Below are 23,988 nucleotides of genomic sequence, written 5' to 3' on the forward strand. Positions count from 1 at the left end.
AAATAAGCTTATCTCGAGTAACAAAGAAAAAAGCGATATCAATGAAGATGGTTACATTTATAGACAAACGCCGATTTATGAGCGACCATAGATTATTATAACACAAATTAAACTACTTTTAAGTGCAGAATGTATAAAATATAAATATATATTCCTAGCCTTTGCCCGCCAATTCGTCCGCGTGAACGGGATTTGTTTATTGACTAAAAAATAGCCTATATTCTTTACGTGTTATATACGTATTCCATATAGTACGTATATACCAATTCTTTAAGTAACTAATAAAACCACTATTTTAAGTAAATAAATAAATTAGTAAGGACTAGTAAAAGCTTTGAGTATTTTACATCGATTATAAAAATCGTAATATTATTTAGTATTTTGTTATCGATTAATTGTTAACATATACTCACTAATGCAACACTAAAGTACCGGCTGTCAATTTTAGAGCTTGATTTGTTTGTTGGCTTATTGTTCAATCTTATTAGAATTATAGCCTAAAGTGGTATCTTTATTTGAAGCAATGTCTCATTTCAAATTAATAACGTCAACAAAGGCATCAGATGTTATTCCTGTAAATAAATATGTATCTGAAAAAACTGGTCTAACCGTAATCATTGCCGAGGTGGAGGGTCCTCTTGTGAATGGATTTTTCTGTCTTGGTAAGTTTATTTAGGGATTAATTACATACCTCTAAATCATATGACTATATAACAAATATTAGTAAAGACATCCCCACATATTTAAATAACCTATTTTTTTATTTTTAAAATGTGGGTAAACTAAAAAAAAATTTTTTTAATAATACCAACAATAAGAATGATGATAATGATGATGCAAGTTTCCATGTTTCTAAAATTTCATTTCCATTGATAATTATTATATATAAAACAAGTATAAATTTATCATAAAATTAAATCTTATCTATTTTATATTTAGTTTTCAATGGTTTACAATAAAATAAATAATCAGTGGATACCTTTACAATATTATGGAATTGTACTGTCATAAATTTAATAATGGATATAAAAGACAATAGAAATTATTATTCAATACCAATTATTTAAAAATGTTTTTCTTATTATTATGCCCTATAATAAGCAAGGTTTCTAACAATTCTACAATTATTTATTAAATAATGTCTGTATTTATTTAGCGACGGAGGCACATGATGATGATGGATTGCCACATACATTGGAACATCTCATTTTCCTCGGGTCTAAGAGATACCCCTATAAAGGAGTATTGGACCTGCTGGCCAACCGATGCATGGCACATGGCACTAATGCATGGACAGATACCGACCACACTTGTTACACCATATACACTGCTGGTGATGAGGGCATGTTGACACTGCTACCAATATACTTAGACCACATATTGAGGCCCACACTCACTGATCAGGGGTTCATCACTGAAGTTCATCACATTGATGGTGATGGGGAAGATGCTGGAGTTGTGTATTGTGAGATGCAAGGCAGAGAAAATACAGCAGATAGCAGGTATGTGTATATATATATATATATATATATTTCATTTGATATTACATGAAAGTCAGTAGTGATGTTAATTTATAGTTGTGAATAAATATACATTGTCCACATACATAGGTTTCTTAATCTTGAATGCTAGGTTTAATTTATACTTTTTTTTATTTAAAATTTCTTTATAGAAAAAGACTTGTTTATAAACACTTTTAAATTATAATTTTTTATGCAATGCAGAGTTTAGAAAGTTATTATCTGCTGAAAAGAACCCACAAGAAACTCAACAGTTACTAAAAATCTCTGTTAACATTATATGTATTTATTTAACTGTACTATGCCTAAAATTACATGGTCGTTTAAAAGTTCACGAATAGTCTACTAACACCATGCATATTTATCATTTAAATAATCATTTAGTGTGTAATAGGATTCCTTCAACAAATGTTTTTAATAAGTTTAAATTTTTTAAAAAACTAGATCCAAAATAGCATCTATTTTATTTTCCTATGCAGCAAAAATTTCTTTAGTAACTCTGAACCCGCATCCGAAATTGATCATCTTTTAAAAAACAATATTGACTATTATTAATTAATCCATTTCAATTAAAATAATTAAATACTTGATGCAACATGCAAAAATTTTACTCAATGTGAGAAGAAAGGTAATGGGCCTTTAGTTTACTGGATTTTTAAACCCATATTTAAAAGCACTAAAATTTTACTAAATTTTATTAGATTAAGAAAATTACCATCATGTGTGTACTTATTAAAAATAAAAATGAGACAGTGCAATAGTTTCAATTATACTACCAACTATTTTTATAAATATACCCTATAGATCCTTTCTTATTTTATTATTAAGTGATTTTATGTTAAAACAAACTAAACTAAACACTAAAGCTTCAGCTGTAAAGCTTATTATTTACCACATTTTACAAAAAGATATACTGCAAAAGGTATACAATACTGTACAGCATTCTCTCAAACTCATATTGTATTTAAACAATATTTTTGGTAGCTTTAATTAAATTTAGCTTTAGCTTATGATCTTAGGATAGAAAACTTTCTTTAGATGAAAATCTTCTCCTGCTTATTCTAATATCCTGTATTTTTTATTTTCCTTTTTATATAGATGTGAACTACGGCTACTGCGAGCTATGTATCCAAACAGTGGGTACTCGTCTGAAACTGGAGGCATTATGGCCAACTTGAGAACTTCTACTAATAACACTAAAGTATGTAGACAATCTTTACAGTTCTTATATTTAAATTTTGTTATACTTTTATGTATTTTTTCTAGGTCTAGACTCAAATCTTGAAATGATTTATAATTAGCTTTCAAGTAAAAAATGTTAAAACAAAATTATTTATTATTAAAATATATTTTAACAACACAAATTCATAGGTATTTGTAATTTTGTTTTTTTTTTTTTATTTTTCTTAATTGTTTATTTATTATTCAAGTTTTCAATTGTTCTTAGTTTTAATATGAGAACTCTGAATATAATAGTTTTATTATTTTAATGAAATGAAGTATCACTGAAACTGTAACAGTTTAACAAACTAATCACAGTTCGAGATCTGTGATTGTATAATATCTTTAGTTTTCTGTGACGTGTATATTGCTTTCCATCTCCTAGATTGTTAAAAAATAAAAAAAGACAAGAAAAGTGGTGGGCTTCATGTATTCGAACTACATTACTATACCAAATAACAAGCATTAATTGGATGAAATTTGATATAAATTCAAATTTCGATTAAATCCGCTTAACCATTATACTATGAATAAATTACAAATATCTACATTACTTCATATATATTAATAGTATTAACACATCAATTCTGAGTTAAATCTATTTAATTAAAATTAAACTGTGCTGCAATGGATTTGAGATTAAAAATTGAATGATAACACAAAAGTGTCCCAAATATTGTTGAGTGACAACAGGAATAGGGGTAATTTAAAATATTTCGGACTTACGAAACCAAACCATCCAGTGTTGCTTAAAATATTCACACTTTACAGAACATATCAACATGTCGTATATTATATAAAAGACAGGGATTACTCATCAATTGCCTGACTCATGAATTTTATAAGATCGTAAAACATAGCTTTTCAATTTCCATACATACATCTCCTACTATTTTGTTTATATACTGAATAAATTATGCAATTCATAGATTTGTATATTTTTTATACATTAAAAAAGGTATCCTACCCTCATACGACGAGCATACAATCCGCCTCATCATAGGCGGTCACGATAGGCGCTTATAAAACAAAGAAAACATAGCTTTCCAATTTCCATACATACATCTCCTACTATTTTGTTTATATACTGAATAAATTATGCATTTCATAGATTTGTATATTTTTTATACATTAAAGGTAACCTACCCTCATACGACAAGCATACGATCCGCCTCATCATAGGCGGTCACGATAGGCGCTTATAAAACAAAGACATTTTTTTGTTGCCAAACCTAGTGTCTGAATGATCATAAGTCACAGTATCCAATAATTTCATTGCCATGCCATACCAAAACAGACAGTTTAATGTAGTATTTTTTTTATTAATTTTTTTAGTACAGGCAAACAATCTGTATAGTATAGACATACTTAAACATACAGATGACTTGCACTTTTTTTAGAATGTTTTTCTAAAAGAAAAAAGTTAAAAATACTATATTAAAAAAAACTTTTCTTTTAGTGTAGTATTGTTGCTAATAATTCATTTCATTTTATAGGTAAGAGAATTCCACAAAAAGTTTTATCGTGCTGAGAATCTGACAATCATACTAACAGGGCAAATTGCAGCAGATGACGTGTTCAAGGCATTAACCACAGTCGAAGATGATATCATAAACCAGGTATGTTTTATTCAATATTTTTTCCTATTTGTTGTTGCCATTGTGTATATCCTATTAATAGCTGAATGCAAATTTTTATTTTGAAATCATTAGCGTCGTTTAATGACAGTGTGAACAATAAATACCACACTTCGTGAAGATAACAAATTATTTAAATTTTGCATTGACATACTCAAAATTCTCATGACCTTTATCCTAGATGAATAGTCTAGTTAATTTTTAAGCGATATAAAAAACTACAAAAATCTTAATTAGCATAAATTTATTGTTTTTATGTTACGCATAATATTCGTAACGGCAAACTTGTACTCGTAGGGGGTGAGGGATTGTTAGTAATGGAGACTGAGAATCCCATTGCTAGCAATATACCCAACCAGGTCGACCTCCTCGCGGTTCCCCCTGGAAATTATCATGGTTAATTCCTGATGAATTCATCATGATGGACTAACTGGCCTGTTTTCATTCTCATCTGTCACCCTTCACTGGTGCTCCGCCAGCGTATCCCGTTAGCGCAAGCGGGGTTACCATACCATTTTCACCCATAAAAAAAAAAACTTGTACTCGTACATACTCGCACGGGCAAACGCAGTGTAGAACGTATTCCACTAGATGGATTGATGATCTTAGATGCATTGCAGGGAGTAAGTAAATGCAAATGACTTAGAACTGTATGGCAATCTATGTTTAGCAGTGGATAGAAACGGCTGATATGATGATGATGATGATAATATTCGTCAATTCTGACTGATTTTAAATACACACTTACGCAGATCATAATCTTTTTTTTATACAACTTAGAATGGCAAACAAGCTGACGGCCCACCTGATGGAAAGTGGTAACCGTCGTCTATAGACATGACCATGGGCAGTACCATGGACATAACAGAGTATACTGTTTCGCCCATGGTACTCCCCATGCGTTGCCGTTCCTGAGGACTCAGGTGCTATTCCTCTGTACCCAGTAAATTCACGCCATATCCCACCCTTCAAACCGAAACACAGCCATGCAAACACAACTGCTTTACGGTTGAAACACGAATGGGACAGAGGTACCGAAGCAATCGACTTTTGTACAAAGTCTGCCTCTGGTAAATCTTAAATTATACTCTATGAATAAGACTTGTCATTTGTTACCGCGATGGTATCTAGTTGTAAATAGATCATTCACTGGTTATTTGATTAAAAATTTTTGTTTAATCAAAATAATTCTAATTGAATAACTAGTGATATGGGCTTCCGCAAGATAACGCCTAGTTCAGTAAAATAGATAATTTATTTTGAACTAGCTAGCCCAAACTTCACACGGATAGATAGAGTTTTCCAAAAATAACATTGACTATATATTATACATTCATAATCTATACTTCTAATAAATCTCTAGAGAGGTCAATTCTGTACATGAAATATATTTCCAAAATAACTATCAGGGGGTAATTAGTGATCGATACTGATGCCAAAAATGCAAGCAGTAAAATTTTTGTCTGTCCGTCTATCTGTATGTTCGTTATAGAAACAAAAACTACTCGACGGATTTTAACGAAACTTGGTACAATTATTCTTCATACTCCTGGGCAGGTTATAGTATACTTTTCATCACGCTACGATCAATAGGAGTAGTGCAGTGAAGGGAAATGTTGGGAAAACGGGAGAAGTTACTCCATTTTTAAGCTTCCGTCGCGTGTGGAGCCTTAATGTCCACCCGTGCGACGCCGGGACGGGCCGCTAGTGTAACTTTAAAAGTGAAAGAATTAAAATCGATTGAGTAATTTTTGAGTTTATCCATTCCATACATTACATCCATCTACTGGATACAATAAAACTACCCATCCTATCTCTCATCTTGAGACTGTCAATCCACATTTACAAAATTTCATTAAAATCGGTTGAACAGTTTCGGAGATTTAAACATGGTGACTGGGATATAATTAAAATGCAACTTTTATGAGTACGATTATGTAAATATATTGTATAATGCAACCTATAAATGCATTACTCACCTACTATGTAAGATGTCGGACAAAAATTAATATGACCTTGTAAAGAAACAGATTATACCTGTTCACATTATGTCCGGCACGATCAATTGCAAAAACAAGTAGACGTCTGACATCTAATAAAAAATCCCAAACGGGCGTAGTTAGGACGGGATCTTTTTTTTTCTTTAACAATACTGAATTATAAACAATGATTACACATTACTACAATTTTAATAAACTTATTTTTAGTAAATAAGTATATAATTTGATACCTAATTAGAAAAATTTGCCCTGGATCACATACGGTCTCGTTGTGTTTAACTTATTATTTTTAATGAAGTGACGATGACGCACTCAGTTGACAAGAGCTTTTTGGCCATAGAAATTAACAAAACCTCTGTCTAGGCTTAACGGCAGCACTTTATACATAATTCTCCGAATGACGAAGTATTGATATTATTTTAAAATTGTCCTAGCGCTTGAAAAATTGATCTAAATATCATTTAAAATTTCAACAAGCTTTCTCCATCTGACCTCTTTCCGGATTATTAGTAAAAAACACTTTTATTTGTATATTTATTGAATTGAGGCCTTAATCCTCAAGAATGGCATCATATGAAGGGTATTATGGTATACACAGTATACTTTGTTACTTCCAATGGTACTGTTCATGTCTATAGGCGACGATTACCACTTTCCATCAGGTGGGCCGTCAGTTTGTTTGCCATTCTAAGTTACATAAAAAATCATCAGCCGTTCATTGTCCGCTGCAGTGCATAGGCCTCCACCTTGGAGAGTTTTGCCAGTAGTTGCCACGCTTTGCAGTCGAGTTGGCAACTGCAATTAAGTTAGAAATGTTTTAAGAAGGGCACTGCTGCCCATCCCCAACTGTTAAGCTTTGGCATACCATTTGGTTTTATGTATACGAGTACATATATCTTAAGTATACTGCAATCAGATAAATTAAGAAACCAAATACCTAGATCATAGTCTGCAATGACTTGGTTTTAGCTTTGTTTGATTTTATTGCCATGGACACGACTCTACAATTTATAGCGTGAGTGGATGTAATCATAAAAGGAGGTACACTATTTTAGTAAACAAATCGATGTGATTAGTGTATACAAAGGCTACAAAATAGGTAGGTACCTATTTTTCTAACTTTTTTATACTTTGTTATAAAGACCTTGATAATATCATACTTTGTACATTTATAAATTTCGCCCTTATTGTAACGCTTTAAAGTTAATGTATCCATCAACTTCTGTCTGAAGTAGCTAATATTTGTTGCAGATTTTTTGTTAGTCCCAGGGTTTTTATTATTAATGTAACTATTGATCATTAACTCTTGTGAATATAACAAAATTTGTAACCTTGCTAGCTCAGAGTTATACCTAGGTAGGTATATGGTAATAATACCTTTCTGTGTCGTTAGTCAAAACACGCGATGCTTTTCCATTTATATATTAATTATTCCTACCTACCTACATTACATATGCATGGCATAATGCCAAAACATCAATGTTTAGTACGTTTGTCTCACTGTTATCTTTGTTATCATCAACATCTGCCCAATAGCGTTTACATACATATTCATATAAATTAAAACCTCCTACTAACGTATTTTAATTATTACACTTTTTGTCACTTTCATTCAAACTGAGAATTTAGCGCAAAAGAAAGAGAAAGTATTTTAATACCTATATTAGGTTATAACGGGGTAATCGTTTAAATTGATATCTTGTAAAAATGTTGCACCCAGTTTCATTATAGCTATCAAATTGAAATTTTAATTTTATAGATAGAGTGTGCGCCTCAAAATCGACTTCATTTTAGACTTGCTAATACTCTACTAGTTTTCAAGTAAAACTCAAATATTTTTCCTATAGAAATAATATGGGTCGTCGAAAAATTTTACCCTACTTTGGTAGGTTCTTTTAATAATGGGTAACAATAAAATGATTCCGCCTACGCTATCAGTATATGCTGGCGGGGCACCAGTGAGAGATGATAGGTGAGGATGAAAGCAGGCCAGGCGACCTATCATGATAAATTCGACAATTAACCACGATGGTTTCCAGGGGGTGATTATAGGGTATATTGCTAGTAACAGGGCTGTTAGACTCTATTACTAACAATCCCTCCCCCCTTCGCCCCCACTTGGGTATAACTACTATACTAATTATACTAACGTGACAGCTAAATCCCATTATAGTATGAGAGCCTAAGTATTTTATCGGTTTTCAACACGTTTCTTTATGGAAAATTTCTAGTATCACTAGAATAAACGCTAATGATAACGATTACCCTATATAGCATATAAATAAATAAATACTGTATCAAATTATGAATCAATTTCAAATTATAATATAAACTGACATCATATTTTTACTTAAATCTGTTGGCATATAATAAAATCATAATTTTTAAATTTTATTGCATTTTTGTTACAGAGAAAGGAAGAACCACAAGAAGAGTGGGTGAAGCCATGGCAGACAATCCCACCTCTGCCTAAGTTTGAGGAGTACAAAGAGCAGTGGCCAGCTGATACCGAGGACTGTGGACAGGTTTTTAATCTTATTAATATTCTATTTACAAAAAAAACAAAAGTTTGTAAGGATAAATGGATTAATTGTTTTTCACACAGAAACTATTACTGAACAGATTTGAACGGAATTTGGTACACTGGTAGTTTATATTTTAATTTAGTACACAGGATACCCTATGTACGTGTATGGTTCACGCGACCAAAGACACGATATACAGCTGTCTACAAATAGTCTCTTTAAAACGACTTAACGTTCTTAAAAATGGCAGCATATAGCAACTGAATTGCGAAAATAAATCATAATTTGCTTTATAGCGTAATTCTCGGCAAACAATTACTGGGCACTGGCAGTTGCGTAAATAATCGTACCTATATATTTTGCTATAGTATACATATTATTGTTATTATGTTTTCCACGTTGAATTCTAATACGGCTTGCGAAATATTTGCATATATGCGAGCCTTGTATTGACTGGCAGTACAGATGGGCAAAGCACCGGGTTTAAACCCGGTGCTTTGGTAAAAACCCAATAAACACCCATAAACTCCCATAATCACCCAAAAAAAATAGGTTTTTACGTATTTTTTTGAAAATATGTAAGTAATACCAATAAATTATTTTTATAAATTGTATTGATCAATTCTACAATATTAAATAAAACGTTAACTAATAATATTTCAGGAAATTTTAAAAATCTATATATAATAAAATGAAAGTAATTAATTTTCAGTGTTTTCATGTTGCAGTTGATCAACATGTTGGCCTTTTGCTTCCCGTAGATACTTTAAAATTTCTTCATAACACCTCGTTCGCACACATGGCCGTATATATTTAAATTCTTGAGCCACTAACAGTCCGAAATACTCATTTCTTTTATCCTCTTCTCCATAAATTAAGCATTTAGAACAGTTTGTTTCTTCTTTCAGTAAATTTTCTTTTACTTTATCCTCGTTTTTTTCTTTGTTGCGACGACGCTGGGTAAATCATCTGGACACTGGGTCTCACTATCGCCAAATATATTTGGAGATCGGCTTCGGCTACGGCTTGGCAGACATTTTTTTCTTTCTACAATTTTAAATTAAATTTATTAGAATAAATGCTTCGAACACACGCGATGTAAGTACCTTTTGTGTTTATTATACCTTACCTACCTAGGTATAAAAAGAGTACTTACGTAGATTTTCTTTTATTAACTGTTTTATACGAAGATCTTGATCTCTCAAATTAGCATCCATTTTACTTCCAGTGATTATCAACTAAATTAATAATCCACAAAGTATTAAATAACGTTTTTATGAAATATTTAGCACAAAAACAATACCCTTTAAATATCGATCGTCAGTAACTGTGGCTGACTTACCTATATTCTAGCAAGCAGGACTGCCAGATGTGAAGGGGAAATCCCCAATAAATTGTTGCATGTGACTGATGATGTGAGCATGTTCGTTTCATAATAAAAATGTTGCCAGGTAACCAAAAAGTCGTATGTTTTTGTGCGAATTACGATCATAATCTTTACGATCGTACATTAAAAAATAGACAAATAATAGTATGAGTACGATTTAAATTGTATATCTGTCAACCCTGCTAGCAAGACAGCGACAAAATCACGTTGCATAACAATGTAGCCCAAGCTTATATCTTATGAAATATACGGAAGAGATACGGACTTAGAAAAAACAGAAATGTTGTTCTTTGTGGAAGTCATTGATGAAATTCTATGTATTTTAGCCCGCAAACTTTCTTCAAACAAAAACAGCGCCATCTAGTATCGAGTTCTGTAATTATCTCTTTGTTTATGGATTTGAAGTAAGACCGCCACGCATGCAATACATTATGACTGGGGATTCCCCTATTCGTCGACGCTGAATATGAGGCGACGACAATCACTGTCAAACGTGTTCACTATTACTCTGACTCTGGTAACGTGACTTCCTGGTAACGTGTTAGGTAGGAAAAGCAGTAAAAAAGTGCATATTAAGGCAGCAGATTTGAAATAATATTTATACTTAACAAGAAATAATTAAAGGTAAGTGGATTTTTGAATGATACAATTATATCATGATCACTTAACAATTTTAACTTAAAATTAGATGTATTATTACAAGCTTTTATTTAGCTTGCGTTATGTAAATAAAAGTATGTAGGTATGTTCGTATGTTGATGCAATTATCCTCAATCCTCAACCGACTGGGATAAAATTTTCCATACACGTTTATTTTGGATGATAGTGCATAGTTAGCTGAGAGTCGTCATTGGATAATAATGGTGGATAGCCTAAGATGTGTACTAGATATTTATTTTTAACATAATATGCGTAAGTACCTAATCGAATTAAAGAAGTTGCTGAGAAAAATACAGAACAATACGATAATAAACTAGCGTCTGCGTTTAATCCTCCGAGGAGATGTAATTTTACAAAGGTTTTTTGTATTTATTTTATTATTTTTTTAATAAATTTATTGTAAATAACAAGAAATAATCATTGTAAAAAAATAGGCACTCTATTGTTGAATTTTCGTCAGACCAACTAATCATCGTTCATTTTTTTAGGTTCAATGGGGAGACCTAAAGATTTACGCATATGGGAGCACTACCGTACTTTACCAAACAAGTCTGTTTCTTGCAAGCTTTGTAATAAGGTCTACAAATTCAGTAATGCTGCCAAAATGCTTCAACATCTTATCACTTGTCCAAAATCTCCAGAAACATTAAAAGACTCTATGAAACTTATAAAAGATAGCTCGTCCAAAACCAAAATGTCTGGACTGTCAGAGATAGAGACAAATGATTCTTTTATAAGCCCCTCGTCGTCTGCTAACACTACAATAAATGCTGAGTTTCAAGACACCGATGATCATATAAAAACAGAATTAGCGAGAGCTATATTTGTAACAGGGACGCCATTATCGATGGTGCAACATCCTTTATGGATACAATTTTTCGAAAAATTGCAACCAAAATTTAAAATACCTTCACGTAAAGCTTTAGCGACAAAATACTTAGATAAAATATATAGAGAAATGCGTTTTGAGTTAAATGAGGAACTAAATGCTTGTAGTTACTTACACCTTCAGTGCGATGGCTGGTCTAATTTAAGAAATGAAGGAATAATAAACTTTCTTATATCAAAACCTCAACCTGCATACGTTAAAAGTTTGAATACAGAAAGTAATCCTCACACTAGTGAATACCTTAGCCAAGAAGTTGAAAAAGTAATGAAAGTGTATGGAGCAAATAAGTTTCTTGTACTTATTGGCGATAACGCTAGAAATATACAAAAGGCATTCGAATTAACAAAACTCAAATATCCACATGTTGTTCCTCTCGGTTGCTGTGCACATATCCTTAACTTGTTGTGCCAAGATATTGTAAAGATACAAGAAGTAACTGTGTTTATTATGCAAGCCATAAATATAATAAAAACTGTTAAAAGGAGTCAACGATTAAGTTCCTTGTTGATAAAATCAAGGCAGGGTGAAGATTCTACACAAACACTAAAATTGCCTTGTGCTACAAGATGGGGAAGTCATGTTACTTCGTTAAAAAGTTTGAAAGCAAATAAGATAGCTTTGCAAATATTAACAGTTAGAGAAGATGTGGTAATTTCAAGAGATATTAAAGATTTAATTCTAAGTGATGATTTCTGGACGAAGACAGGGGAATGTATAAGTATTTTGGAACCAGTCACTGAAAGCATATTTTACTTAGAGAGCGACCAGAATCGTTTGCATCGCACATACATTACATTTAGAGATGTACAAGCTAAGATACGTTTTGCATTAAATGAGATTTCGACATTGAGCGAAGAAAGCAAACAGCAGATTCTAACATCAGTATCTTCAAGATGCAATATGGCAATGAGGCCAATACATTTTGCAGCATATATTCTAGACCCCAGGACTCTAGGAGTCGAACTTACTCAAGAGGAAGAACTTAAGGGTATGGAGTTTATCTACAATTTAAGCCAACACTTAAGTTTGTCAAATGTAATGGCAGATTTGGCGTGTTATAAAGCTAAAGAAAACTTTTGGGCCAGAGGATTTGTATGGAGCTCATTAGATAGCATTGAGCCCCTAATATGGTGGAAAGGTATTTGTGGTTCCACTGAGTTAAGCAAAGTAGCGATTCGTATTCTATCAGCTCCCTGTACTTCGGCAGCCACTGAGCGTTCCTTTAGTATCCAAGGCTACATACATAATAACAAAAGAAATCGACTTACAACTGAAAGAACTGAAAAAATTTCATTCATTTGTTATAACTGGAATCTTAAACATAAAGCTGAATGCGAGGACATTCAGTTTAATGAAGAAAATACCTTAGAAGCTTTCATTGAGCAAGTAAATGAACATAACAGTTTAGACGAAATAGAGCCTATCGAACCTATACAATTCATCGCTTGTAATAACTCTGAATCTGACAGTGATTGACTGTAGTTTTACATTTTACTTTCATCTCTTTCTTAATAAACTCAAAATCAAATTAAAAGTTTTTTATTCTGTAGGCTGCATAATAATATTGTCTATGTCCAGTATAGTGGACGTCTTGCGGCTGAGATGACGATGATGAAGTACAAAATCATAAACACCCAAAAATTTGGGTGTTTATGGGGTTTAAACCCAATAAACCCAAAACACCCGGTTTTTACCCACCAGACTTTAAACCCACCCAGGTGGATTGCCCATCTCTAACTGGCAGTGGTAACAGTGGATGCATAAGACACGTGGTGCGGCGTGCCGCAGGTGGTGTTCGGGTGGCGCGGGCCGGTGCTGGCGGCGCCGCAGTCGCAGCGCGAGCTGACGGGCTGCGCGCTGCTGCTGCGCTACCTGTGCGACACGGCCGCCGCGCCGCTGCAGCGCCGCCTCGTCGAGCGGGAGCACGCGCTCGCCGGAGACGTACGACCTCATAACAATAACTTCCACACAACCATAGCGTACCTCCTTAGGTTATATAGATAGAGCATCGAATCATAAAAACGGGTCAACTTTTCATCAGCTAATTGTCAAATTAGCTAACTCGGTTTTTTATTAGCGTTCTATATACTTACGCACATGACGTATCTATATTTCATTATTTATTCCATAAAATGAGTTCGTACAACGCAAAAAATAGAACTAATATGAGAATCACTTATAACCAGTAAGTATCTTCAATGTTAAGCATAAATACAATTACAAATATTCACATTTTTAAAAAAAGTTACGTTCGGTTTTAGTCATGAGTCGTTGCCGAAGCTCCATTAATTGTGAAAAATACCTATATTCTTAAATTTTTGTGCTACTTACACGTATCTGCGGAATAATCCTTTCTTTCCGTCTGTTCATCTGTTATCATATGTTTAAAAATATAACAATTTACGTCAATTACGCAGGTCTCGTACAATCTAACCGAAAACATAGCGTCCCTGATCAAGATCGAGCTGGACAATGTGCCCATCGATAAGCTGGAAGTGGCTCGCGACGAGGCGCGCAGCTGCCTGCGGAGCGTGTGCGACGGCAGCGAGCCGCTGGACATGCAGCGGCTCCGGCGGCTCGTCCGGAAGCAGCTGCGGGAGGCGCTCGCCAGCCTCGAGTCTGACCCGCACCACGCTGTCGCGTTCAGGTGTATCGGAGACGCTCTGTATTCGCAGAATGAACAGGATGTGAGTAATATATAACACTAGCGACCCACCCGGCTTCTTAAAGGGTACAGTGTTGATACTAAATATACTACAGAATATGTTTAAAAAACATTATTTTGGTTTCTGTTACTTTTTACTTCCTTAATCATAATATCACTTACCAGGGATCGTACCCCTCATTTTTTTAATAGAATAAAAATTATCCTACCTTTTAAATTGAATACACATTTACGAATTTTCATTAAAATCAGTTGAGCTGTTTCGGAGATTAGTATGAACGAACATTGTGACACGGGATTTTTGTACAATAAAATTAAAATATATTACGTAGTGTCCGTACACATTTTTTATTAGGTATATCTGTATGTATCCAAATGTTTTAATCATATTGCAGTTCTATGCACGAATGAATCCTCAAAAAGTACTGGCAGAACTTTTGGAGGAGAACCAAGACTACTGGCTCGCTTTGCTGCGGAAATACTTCACCGATGACGTCATCACGATTGTCGGTTCGCCCAGTATTGAGCTACAAGTCAAGTAAGATTCCAAATCTTGTACTGTGGAAGCTGAAAACATAATCATTTTAAGAGCATTCATAACTAGCTTATCGAAATGTAGCCATTAGTTTGTCGCAATTATCTAAAGATTTTGAAAACAATTTAATAATTTTGTATATTTCCGACTTTTTTTTTAAAAGGACTCTTTTAGTTAACTAAATGGTTTTGTTTGATTGAATGACCTCTGTAACACAATTTTAATTTTTTTTATACAACTTAGAATGGCAAACAAGCTGACGGCCCCCTTGATGGAAAGTGATAACTGTCGCCTATAGACATGAACAGTACCATAGACATACCAGAGTATACTGTTTCACCCATGATACCCCCCATGTGTTACCATTCCTGGGGACTCAGGTGTTATTCCTCTATACCCTGTAAATTCACTGCCATATCCCACCCTTCAAACCGAAACACAGCCATATAAACACAACTGCTTCACGGTAGAAACGCGAGTGGGACAGAGGTGACTTAATCTTAGAATTTATCTTAGTAACAAAAAATCTTATTAATATTTAGAATGGCAGAAGACGAGAAGAATAGAATAGAGGAACAAATAAGAGAGCTCGGTGAAAGCGGCTTAGCAGAGAAAGCCAAGCTGTTGCAAGAAGCTATGGAGTTCAATGAGGTAAGTACCTATTATTTATTATCATGTTTTTTGATAGATTATATCTACTGTTTTATGATAACGAGAAAATAAATATATTTTACGTGTTCATTGACTGTTATAAATTTTATTAATGCAAATAATTAATATGTGACAATATCCTGTGTAGGGAGACTGTATTACTTAGAAATAGTCAGTGAGATCACTACTCATTTCTGTCCTATTGATTTATGACTCTAATACATACATAAACCATGTTTTTTTTTTTATACAACTTTAAATGGCAAACAAGCTGACGGGCCACCTGATGGAAAGTGGAAACCGTCGCCTATAAACATGAGCAGTACCATGGACATAACAGAGTATACTGTTCCGCCCATGGTACCCCCCATGCGTTGCCATTCCTGAGGACTCAGGTGCTATTTCTCTGTACCCAGTAAATTCACGCCATATACCACCCTTTAAACCGAAACACAGCCATGCAAACACAACTGCTTCACGGTTGAAACACGAATGGGACAGAGGTACCCGAGCAATCGACTTTTGTACAAAGTCTCCCTCTGGTAAATGTAAAATATGTATGATACTGTAATAACTACACTCCATATTTTCATCAAACATGGTAATCGTAACATGTTGTCCGTCATGTAATTAACTATAAATGAGAGTTAGAGTGGGAAAGAGTATTGTTTGCTTCAAATATTTGTTTACATTACTCTACTAATATACTAATATATTACATAGAGTGTTCTCATTCTATGTAAGATATAAATAGAGTAGGTAGGAGCTCAGTAATGACGGCGAAGGTGATTTACCCAGCGCAGTCCTCCAGAAGGCACTCTGGCAGCGGTGCCGGTACCATCGTGCGACCGCCTCCACTACCACGCGATCACCGGCTGGCGCTCCGGGGAAACCTGTCCCCACCTCGCGCTCGAGGAGATACCGCTATACACTCGCGTGCACAGCCTCACCACCAACTTTGTTTATGTTAGTATACCATTTACAATTAATTACCATTTTTTTTATTTATAGAATTAATGACAATCGAACTCAAGGCTCTCTTGATAAAATCATCTAATGAATGCTCATAAAACTACTAGCTTATCATTCAATGTTCGCTACGTACAATTATCAATTATATTTTAAATAAATATTTAACTTTCTTTTTCAATAGATGATAATGGAATGGTAACCCCGCCTGCGCTAACGGTATACGCTAGCTGGCACCAGTGAGGGATGATAGGTGAGAATGAAAAGGCATGTCAGTTAGCCCATCGTGATGAACACACCTGGAATTCAGCACGATGATTTCCAGGGGAATCATGTGGAGGTCAACCTGATAGCGTATATTGCTAGCATTAGGGCTGATAGTCCGCATTACTAACAATCCCTTCCCCCCCGCTAGTACCATCTTAGATGATGACAAAAACTAAAAATGTAGTTGAAGAAAAAGTTGAAAATCAATCAACTGTAAGTATTCAAGATATCTTTTTTTGACTAGTTTCATGCATCACAGATATCTGACCGCTATCGCGTTCCATCTATTGACTGAATAAATAATAAATAAATAATTCTATGTCTGTTGAATATTCCAGATAAGTATAATCCTGGACACAACGTCGATGGAGCAGAGTACGCGCAAGTGGATCCCGCTGCAGCTGAACGGGCTGGCGGAGTGCCCGGTGCGGCGCGGCGACACGCTGGTGCCGCACGAGCAGGTCATATCCACCACCGAGCAGCTCACCGTCATGTTCAGCAATGACATTGGCTTCGGCAAGTCGGGCAACTTCACCGTCGGACAATATGGCAATTTTATACAGATCGAGACTAGGGTGAGTTTATTTATGTATTAGTAGACGTGAGAAACATGTACGTCACGTCATTAATGTGTCGTGACGTAAGAGTACCATAGTACATAAGAGACTTTAAGTAATATTTCATATACAATCATAAAACCTAAAATATTTTTGTTGTAATAAAATGGTTATTAATTTTTTTACTATTTGCCATTAATTTAACAAAATAATATATTTAAAATTTTATAAATACAATTTAAGATAATATATAAATTACGATTAATTAAGATAATATATAAATTTAATACAAAATATATATAATATAAACTTTGATACAATTATTTTTTAGAAATATATTTACACTATCTTAGTAAATTAATTTTATTCTTATTTTTTTCTCAAATCTCTTTCTGTATTTATAGGTAGTCTATGTACATAGACTATGCCTAATATATTGTTATTACAGTGTGAGCCACAAGATTACGAGGAGGTGGTGAACCATCTCTATGAGATTTTATACAAAGCTGAAATTACAAAAGAGAGATTGTTAGTGTTTGCACAGAGGATGATCAACGACGTCGCACAGGTATATTTATGTGTCGAAACTCTCAATAATATATTGCTATTTTAAATCTTGATTAGCCAATATGCTTTCGCCTTCCTCTTGGTTTATTACCATTTAAAAAACTTTATCATTATTAACAAAAAGAATTACATGTTTTCTAATGATATTTCATCACTACATAAATGATAATGATACTAGTAATTTAATAAAATTATTATTTTATAGGTTCGTAGAAATGGACATAAAATGGTATATGACATACTGCGAGATTCTGTATATTGCAAAGACAGCAATGTACACTGGTGCTCAGTTCTTCGCCAGCAGAAGTTCTTAAAGGAACTAGTAGAGCAGCTAAACGCTGGTGGGGACTCTGCAGAGGCAGCTGTCAATGAAGCGAAGAAGGCATACGCAAGACTCACGGAAAACGCATGGCTACATCTCGCGGCTGATTTCGATAGATACAAGTTGAGCACAGAGCCGTGGAAGAGATTTGCTAGAACGAATGAGATAATTCCACCTGAGTGAGTAGAACCAGAATTGACTTCTTATATTTAGTTAAATATTTAGATAAATAGAGATAATTGTGCGGGCAGGCCGCGGCTGTACTGGGACGCGGCGCTGCTGGCGGGCTGGGGCGGCGGGTGCGTGGTGGGCGTCGGCGGCGTGGAGTCGTCGTTTCGCGGCGCGCCTCGACTACTTCACGCAGCTCGTACCGCACCCACCACACCACACGCACCACGCGCGCACCACACGCGCCGCGCTCGCCGACCACGCGCCGCTACTCGTCGCACTCGACTACTTCACGCAGCTCGAGGTACCGCACCCACCACACCACACGCACCACACGCACCACACGCACCACACGCGCCGCGCTCGCCGACCACGCGCCGCTACTCGTCGCACTCGACTACTTCACGCAGCTCGAGGTACCGCACCCACCACACCACACGCACCACACGCACCACACGCACCACACGCGCCGCGCTCGCCGACCACGCGCCGCTACTCGTCGCACTCGACTACTTCACGCAGCTCGAGGTACCGCACCCACCACACCACACGCACCACACGCACCACACGCACCACACGCGCCGCGCTCGCCGACCACGCGCCGCTACTCGTCGCACTCGACTACTTCACGCAGCTCGAGGTACCGCACCACACGCGCCGCGCTCCACCACGCGCCGCTACTCGTCGCACTCGACACCACACGCACCACACGCACCACACGCACCACACGCGCCGCGCTCGCCGACCACGCGCCGCTACTCGTCGCACTCGACTACTTCACGCAGCTCGAGGTACCGCACCCACCACACCACACGCACCACACGCACCACACGCACCACACGCGCCGCGCTCGCCGACCACGCGCCGCTACTCGTCGCACTCGACTACTTCACGCAGCTCGAGGTACCGCACCCACCACACCACACGCACCAGAGGCACCACACGCACCACACGCGCCGCGCTCGCCGACCACGCGCCGCTACTCGTCGCACTCGACTACTTCACGCAGCTCGAGGTACCGCACCCACCACACCACACGCACCATACGAACTACACGCGCCGCGCTCGCCGACCACGCGCCGCTACTCGTCGCACTCGACTACTTCACGCAGCTCGAGATACCGCACCCACCACACCACACGCACCATACGAACTACACGCGCCGCGCTCGCCGACCACGCGCCGCTACTCGTCGCACTCGACTACTTCACCCAGCTCAAGGTACCGCACCCGCAGCACACCACACGCACCACACGCAGCTGACGAGTCTGCCGCACGCACCGTCCAAATTGCGGCATACCACAATGACGAATGACCACCTAACGAGCACATAACACTTATTTAAAACTAAACATTTTAAAGGGATTCATCTAAAAACACACGCTCACACTCGCATCAAATGGGATTTCACCAAAATGAAATGATAGTAATTTCACCCCCACTTCATCCACGTGCCTATGTCCCTTCTCTGTACTATAATAGATATATATCTATAACAGATGTATATCTATCAAATATGACAAATGGTTGATTAAACTTTAGACAAACTCACTTTATATCTGTATATTAAATATTAAGGGTCCGATGTGGCGGCTGATTCGCGGCGGCGGGCTGTCGTACGGGTACGGCGTGCGGCCATCGCCCAACGAGAGCTGCCTAGTGTTCTCACTGTACCGCGCCACCAACGCGGTTGCCGCATACACCAAGGCCAAGGCGATATTCGTTAGTATTCTCACTGACTATAATTATTTAAACGCGTTGAACTATAAAATTGAAATTAATATCAAAAACTCAAGTATGCAGTCATTTGAAGCTAAGAAAATCAAACTTCGAAATCAACGTAATCAAAAGATAGGCTCGTTTTTACCATATATGTTAACATACAATTGAATCAAAACTTTTAAGGTACTTCCTTTTGACCTAGAATTGTAAAATTTGTCAAGAAGCAATGACGTACAACAGTAATAAAAAAAATCTGAGATTCGTAAATTTGTAATTACTTCCACATTAAATTATTATAATAAATTGTACGGAACCCTCAGTGCTGCAGTTCGACTATCTGGTTTTTTAAACATATACCTACTTGTGGAGAATATCCAAATTAATATATACAAAGATACACATAAATACAAGGTTTTTGTTTTTTTTTCAATTTTAAATTATGGAAGCTTTTTTAATATGCACAAGCAAAAGATTTTTTTTTTAATAAAATCTTTGCTTAATGAGATAATTGTATACATATATATAGCCTTTTCTAAACAAGTGGCAAATTAACTTGTCGATATATAAATGGTTACCACTTTACCGCATGAAATTAAAACAAGACAGCAATAATGAAATCTTTTTTTTTTTTTTTGCATACGCTAAGGAAAAATATCTACCAATACATTTGTTTAGCGTTTGTCTAGACATTGTATTTACAAGTATATTGTTACCATACATTTTTGTTTTGCCTATATAGGAAGAATTCCTCACGGGCGGCAAGTTCGATGAGGATTTATTCGCGTCAGCCAAAAGTACAGCGTTGTTCGAAGTAGTGGAGAATGAGAAGTGTCCCGCTGATGTCGTCCGGGAATCGTTACGCAACTTTGTGGGACACGCCACCGATACATACAACAGGTAATACAATAACTCTGTTCAGTTTTTATGCATGCCTATTGTACCTATGCCTCTATTCGTTTGATTCAACTATCTTCATTATATATAGTAATTATTAAAAAAAATGTTCAAAAATCCTTAATGGATTAGTCAGAGGTATTTGTCAACTTTTACCGTTGTTGTGAACGTAACACACGCCCATATTGTTTATTACCTAACGTGATAGAGACACTAGAGTTAATTTAGTCTGTTGTTGTTAAAGCAACAGTGACTATGTAGATGTGCTATAACCCATCTGTACGGAAAACTGAATAAAACCCAATACCGAATTAGGAGTTAGCCAATACTAGGTTAATATTCTTCCCTTTGATGGAGATACATCTGCGCCAAATAATAGATTGTCAATGGAATGCTGTAATGAGTGAAAAATGAAATGTTGACACTGCCTATCGATATACGTCCGTTTGCACTAAATAGGATAAGCAAGGATAAAATTATTTGGCCCATTAAGAGGACTTCAACAAGAATTAACCTCGATGGTATATTGCTAGTGATATAGGTTTTTTTATGCAACTTAAAATGACAAACAAGCTGACGGCCCATTTGATGGAACGTGGTAACCGTCGCCTATAGACGTGAGCAGTACCATGGATATAACAGAGTATACTGTTTCGCCCATGATACCCCCCCATGCGTTGCCATTCCTGAGGACCGAGGTGTTATTTCTCTGTACCCTGTAAATTCACTGCCATATCCCATCCATCAAACCTTTTGACATAGGTAATTGCTAATAATCCTTTTTCCCAATTAATGGATTGTTTTTTGTAATCTGTTTTGTCATATAGAGATCTGATATGCGCGATTGCGGCGGTAACCCCTGCTGAGGCACAAGCGGCGGCAGCGAGGTGGCTACCGACCTTATTCGATCCCGAATTAGGCAAGCTCGCCATCGTGTGCCACCCCACCAAGGTCAATGATATGCAGGCCGCCTTCGATAAGTAAGATTACCTATATTCTAGTTCAGGGGACTTATATTGGGATAATTGGGTAAAACGTATATTACGGTAATTCTACATAAATCACGCATGTATAAAAGGGTTGACTTGTTTTTGGTGAAACATTTGATAGTAACATGTATATAATCTAAATATTAATTATATGTTTCGACTATTTTTTTATACCACTAAGATGGCAGACAAGCATACGGCCTACCTGATGGTAGGCGGTTACCATAGCCTATGACCGCCTGCAATACCAGGGTTACTACATGCGCGTTGCCGATTCTGAAGAAACCTTTTCACCCCTCCTTTTAAAGAACTCTTTTTTATTTTATAATTAAAATATAGAGGAAATTGTGCAAGAATAAGATCGCAAAATACTGTATTGGCGATAACCACGTAGAAATAGAAACCAACACAGTATACCTCCATGCAAACTATCATGGTTAATTCCTGATAAATTCATCATGATAGGCTAACTGGCTTGTTTTCATTCTCATCTATCGCCCACAAAACTAAATTTCATATTATATTGACCACTACTAGGATGATTTTTTTTTGATGGATGAAAATGATATGGTAACCCCGCCTGCGCTAACGGGATACGCTGGCGGAGCACCAGTGAAGGGTGATAGATGAGAATGAAAACAGGCCAGGTTAGCCCATCTTGATGAATTTATCAGGAATTAACCATGATAGTTTCCAGGGAGAACCGCGAGGAGGTAGACCTGGTTGGGTATATTGCTAGCAATGGGATTCTCAGTCTCCATTACTAACAATCCCTTTCCCCCCTGCTAGGATGATTTGTACGACTGTACAATGGTGAAGTAACACTGTGTTGAGACTGGGGCATTCATATGAATTGGTTGTGTTGCAAATTTTTAAGGAGGCTTTTTCCACATGAACTTTTATAATGTGTACATTAAACATTTTCGTGCGATCATTTCCTCAATGCTGTAGAATCTGTAAATAAAATAATTAAAGAATGTGTTATTTTGATTTAAAAATTAAATTACTCATCCAATTTTGATAAATTTTCTATGGGACCAATTTATAAGTACTTCCTTTCAAAAAAAAAATCTAAATCGGTTTAGAACTGATGGAGTTATGTATATGAGGTATAACTATAATAAACATAAAAAAGTGCAAATAAATTTAGAACCTCTTTCTTTTGAAGTCGGTTAAAAAGTACGAAATCAATCGGTGAAAATTCTCTATACATTCTAATACTGTTTTTTTTTACAGGATCAACGTCAAATTGGATGCATTTGAATCAATGGAGCTATCCCATTTTAATAAATAAATCATTTATCTCAATACTGTATCAATACACAAAGGTTTAAAATCATTTTATATTTTGTATCATGTATAATCGAATATTATAAGTACAATAAAACATGAAATAAATACTTATTTGCTTGGCTGTGCCTTACTTTTATGCATATATCATAGTTTTAATAACTATCTCACGTTTAAATATGTTTGCCTATTAAAAATAATTTTGTCATAATTTGTTTTTTTTTTTTTTATTTTCTATACTACTAACTAGAATAGCAAAGAAGCTGATCACCAAAGTAACGATACATTGTAATCGTCACCTATACCTAGTACATGTTCTCTATGTCTATGGATTCCGTGTAACATAATTATTTTTTATACACGATAAAATAACACAAAAAAAGCATTAGAAACTGATTCTATATTAAAAAAAACTAGATATATTTATTATTTTACCGCAGGTTCGAACGCGTGGATTTTTGAGGTAAGTAACCACTTATATATATCGTATACATAGTATATAACTCATGTGCACATTTATTTCTGGTTTATCAGAACCGGTCAACTGTAGTGA

The 23,988-nt window shown here is 35.8% G+C and overlaps 1 protein-coding gene across 1 annotated transcript; it reads left to right on the forward strand.

Moving 5' to 3' along the window:
• The first annotated feature begins 411 nt into the window (after nucleotides 1-411).
• Nucleotides 412-23,646, forward strand: LOC113516737 (uncharacterized protein C05D11.1-like). Its single transcript, XM_052901885.1, has 19 exons — nucleotides 412-662; nucleotides 1,157-1,502; nucleotides 2,619-2,721; nucleotides 4,238-4,360; nucleotides 8,790-8,903; nucleotides 13,628-13,780; nucleotides 14,257-14,526; nucleotides 14,900-15,042; nucleotides 15,582-15,690; nucleotides 16,489-16,656; nucleotides 17,265-17,501; nucleotides 17,932-18,051; nucleotides 18,256-18,551; nucleotides 18,624-18,716; nucleotides 19,474-19,555; nucleotides 20,119-20,262; nucleotides 21,002-21,159; nucleotides 21,984-22,136; nucleotides 23,382-23,646. The coding sequence occupies exons 1-19, from the start codon at nucleotides 524-526 to the stop codon at nucleotides 23,437-23,439; spliced, it is 3,009 nt and encodes a 1,002-aa protein (XP_052757845.1). The 5' UTR covers nucleotides 412-523; the 3' UTR covers nucleotides 23,440-23,646.
• Nucleotides 23,647-23,988: the final 342 nt, after the last annotated feature.

This window comes from Galleria mellonella, unplaced genomic scaffold (assembly GCF_026898425.1).
Source record: "Galleria mellonella isolate WM207_F2 unplaced genomic scaffold, CSIRO_AGI_GalMel_v1 utg83, whole genome shotgun sequence".
Classification (NCBI taxonomy): domain Eukaryota; kingdom Metazoa; phylum Arthropoda; class Insecta; order Lepidoptera; family Pyralidae; genus Galleria; species Galleria mellonella.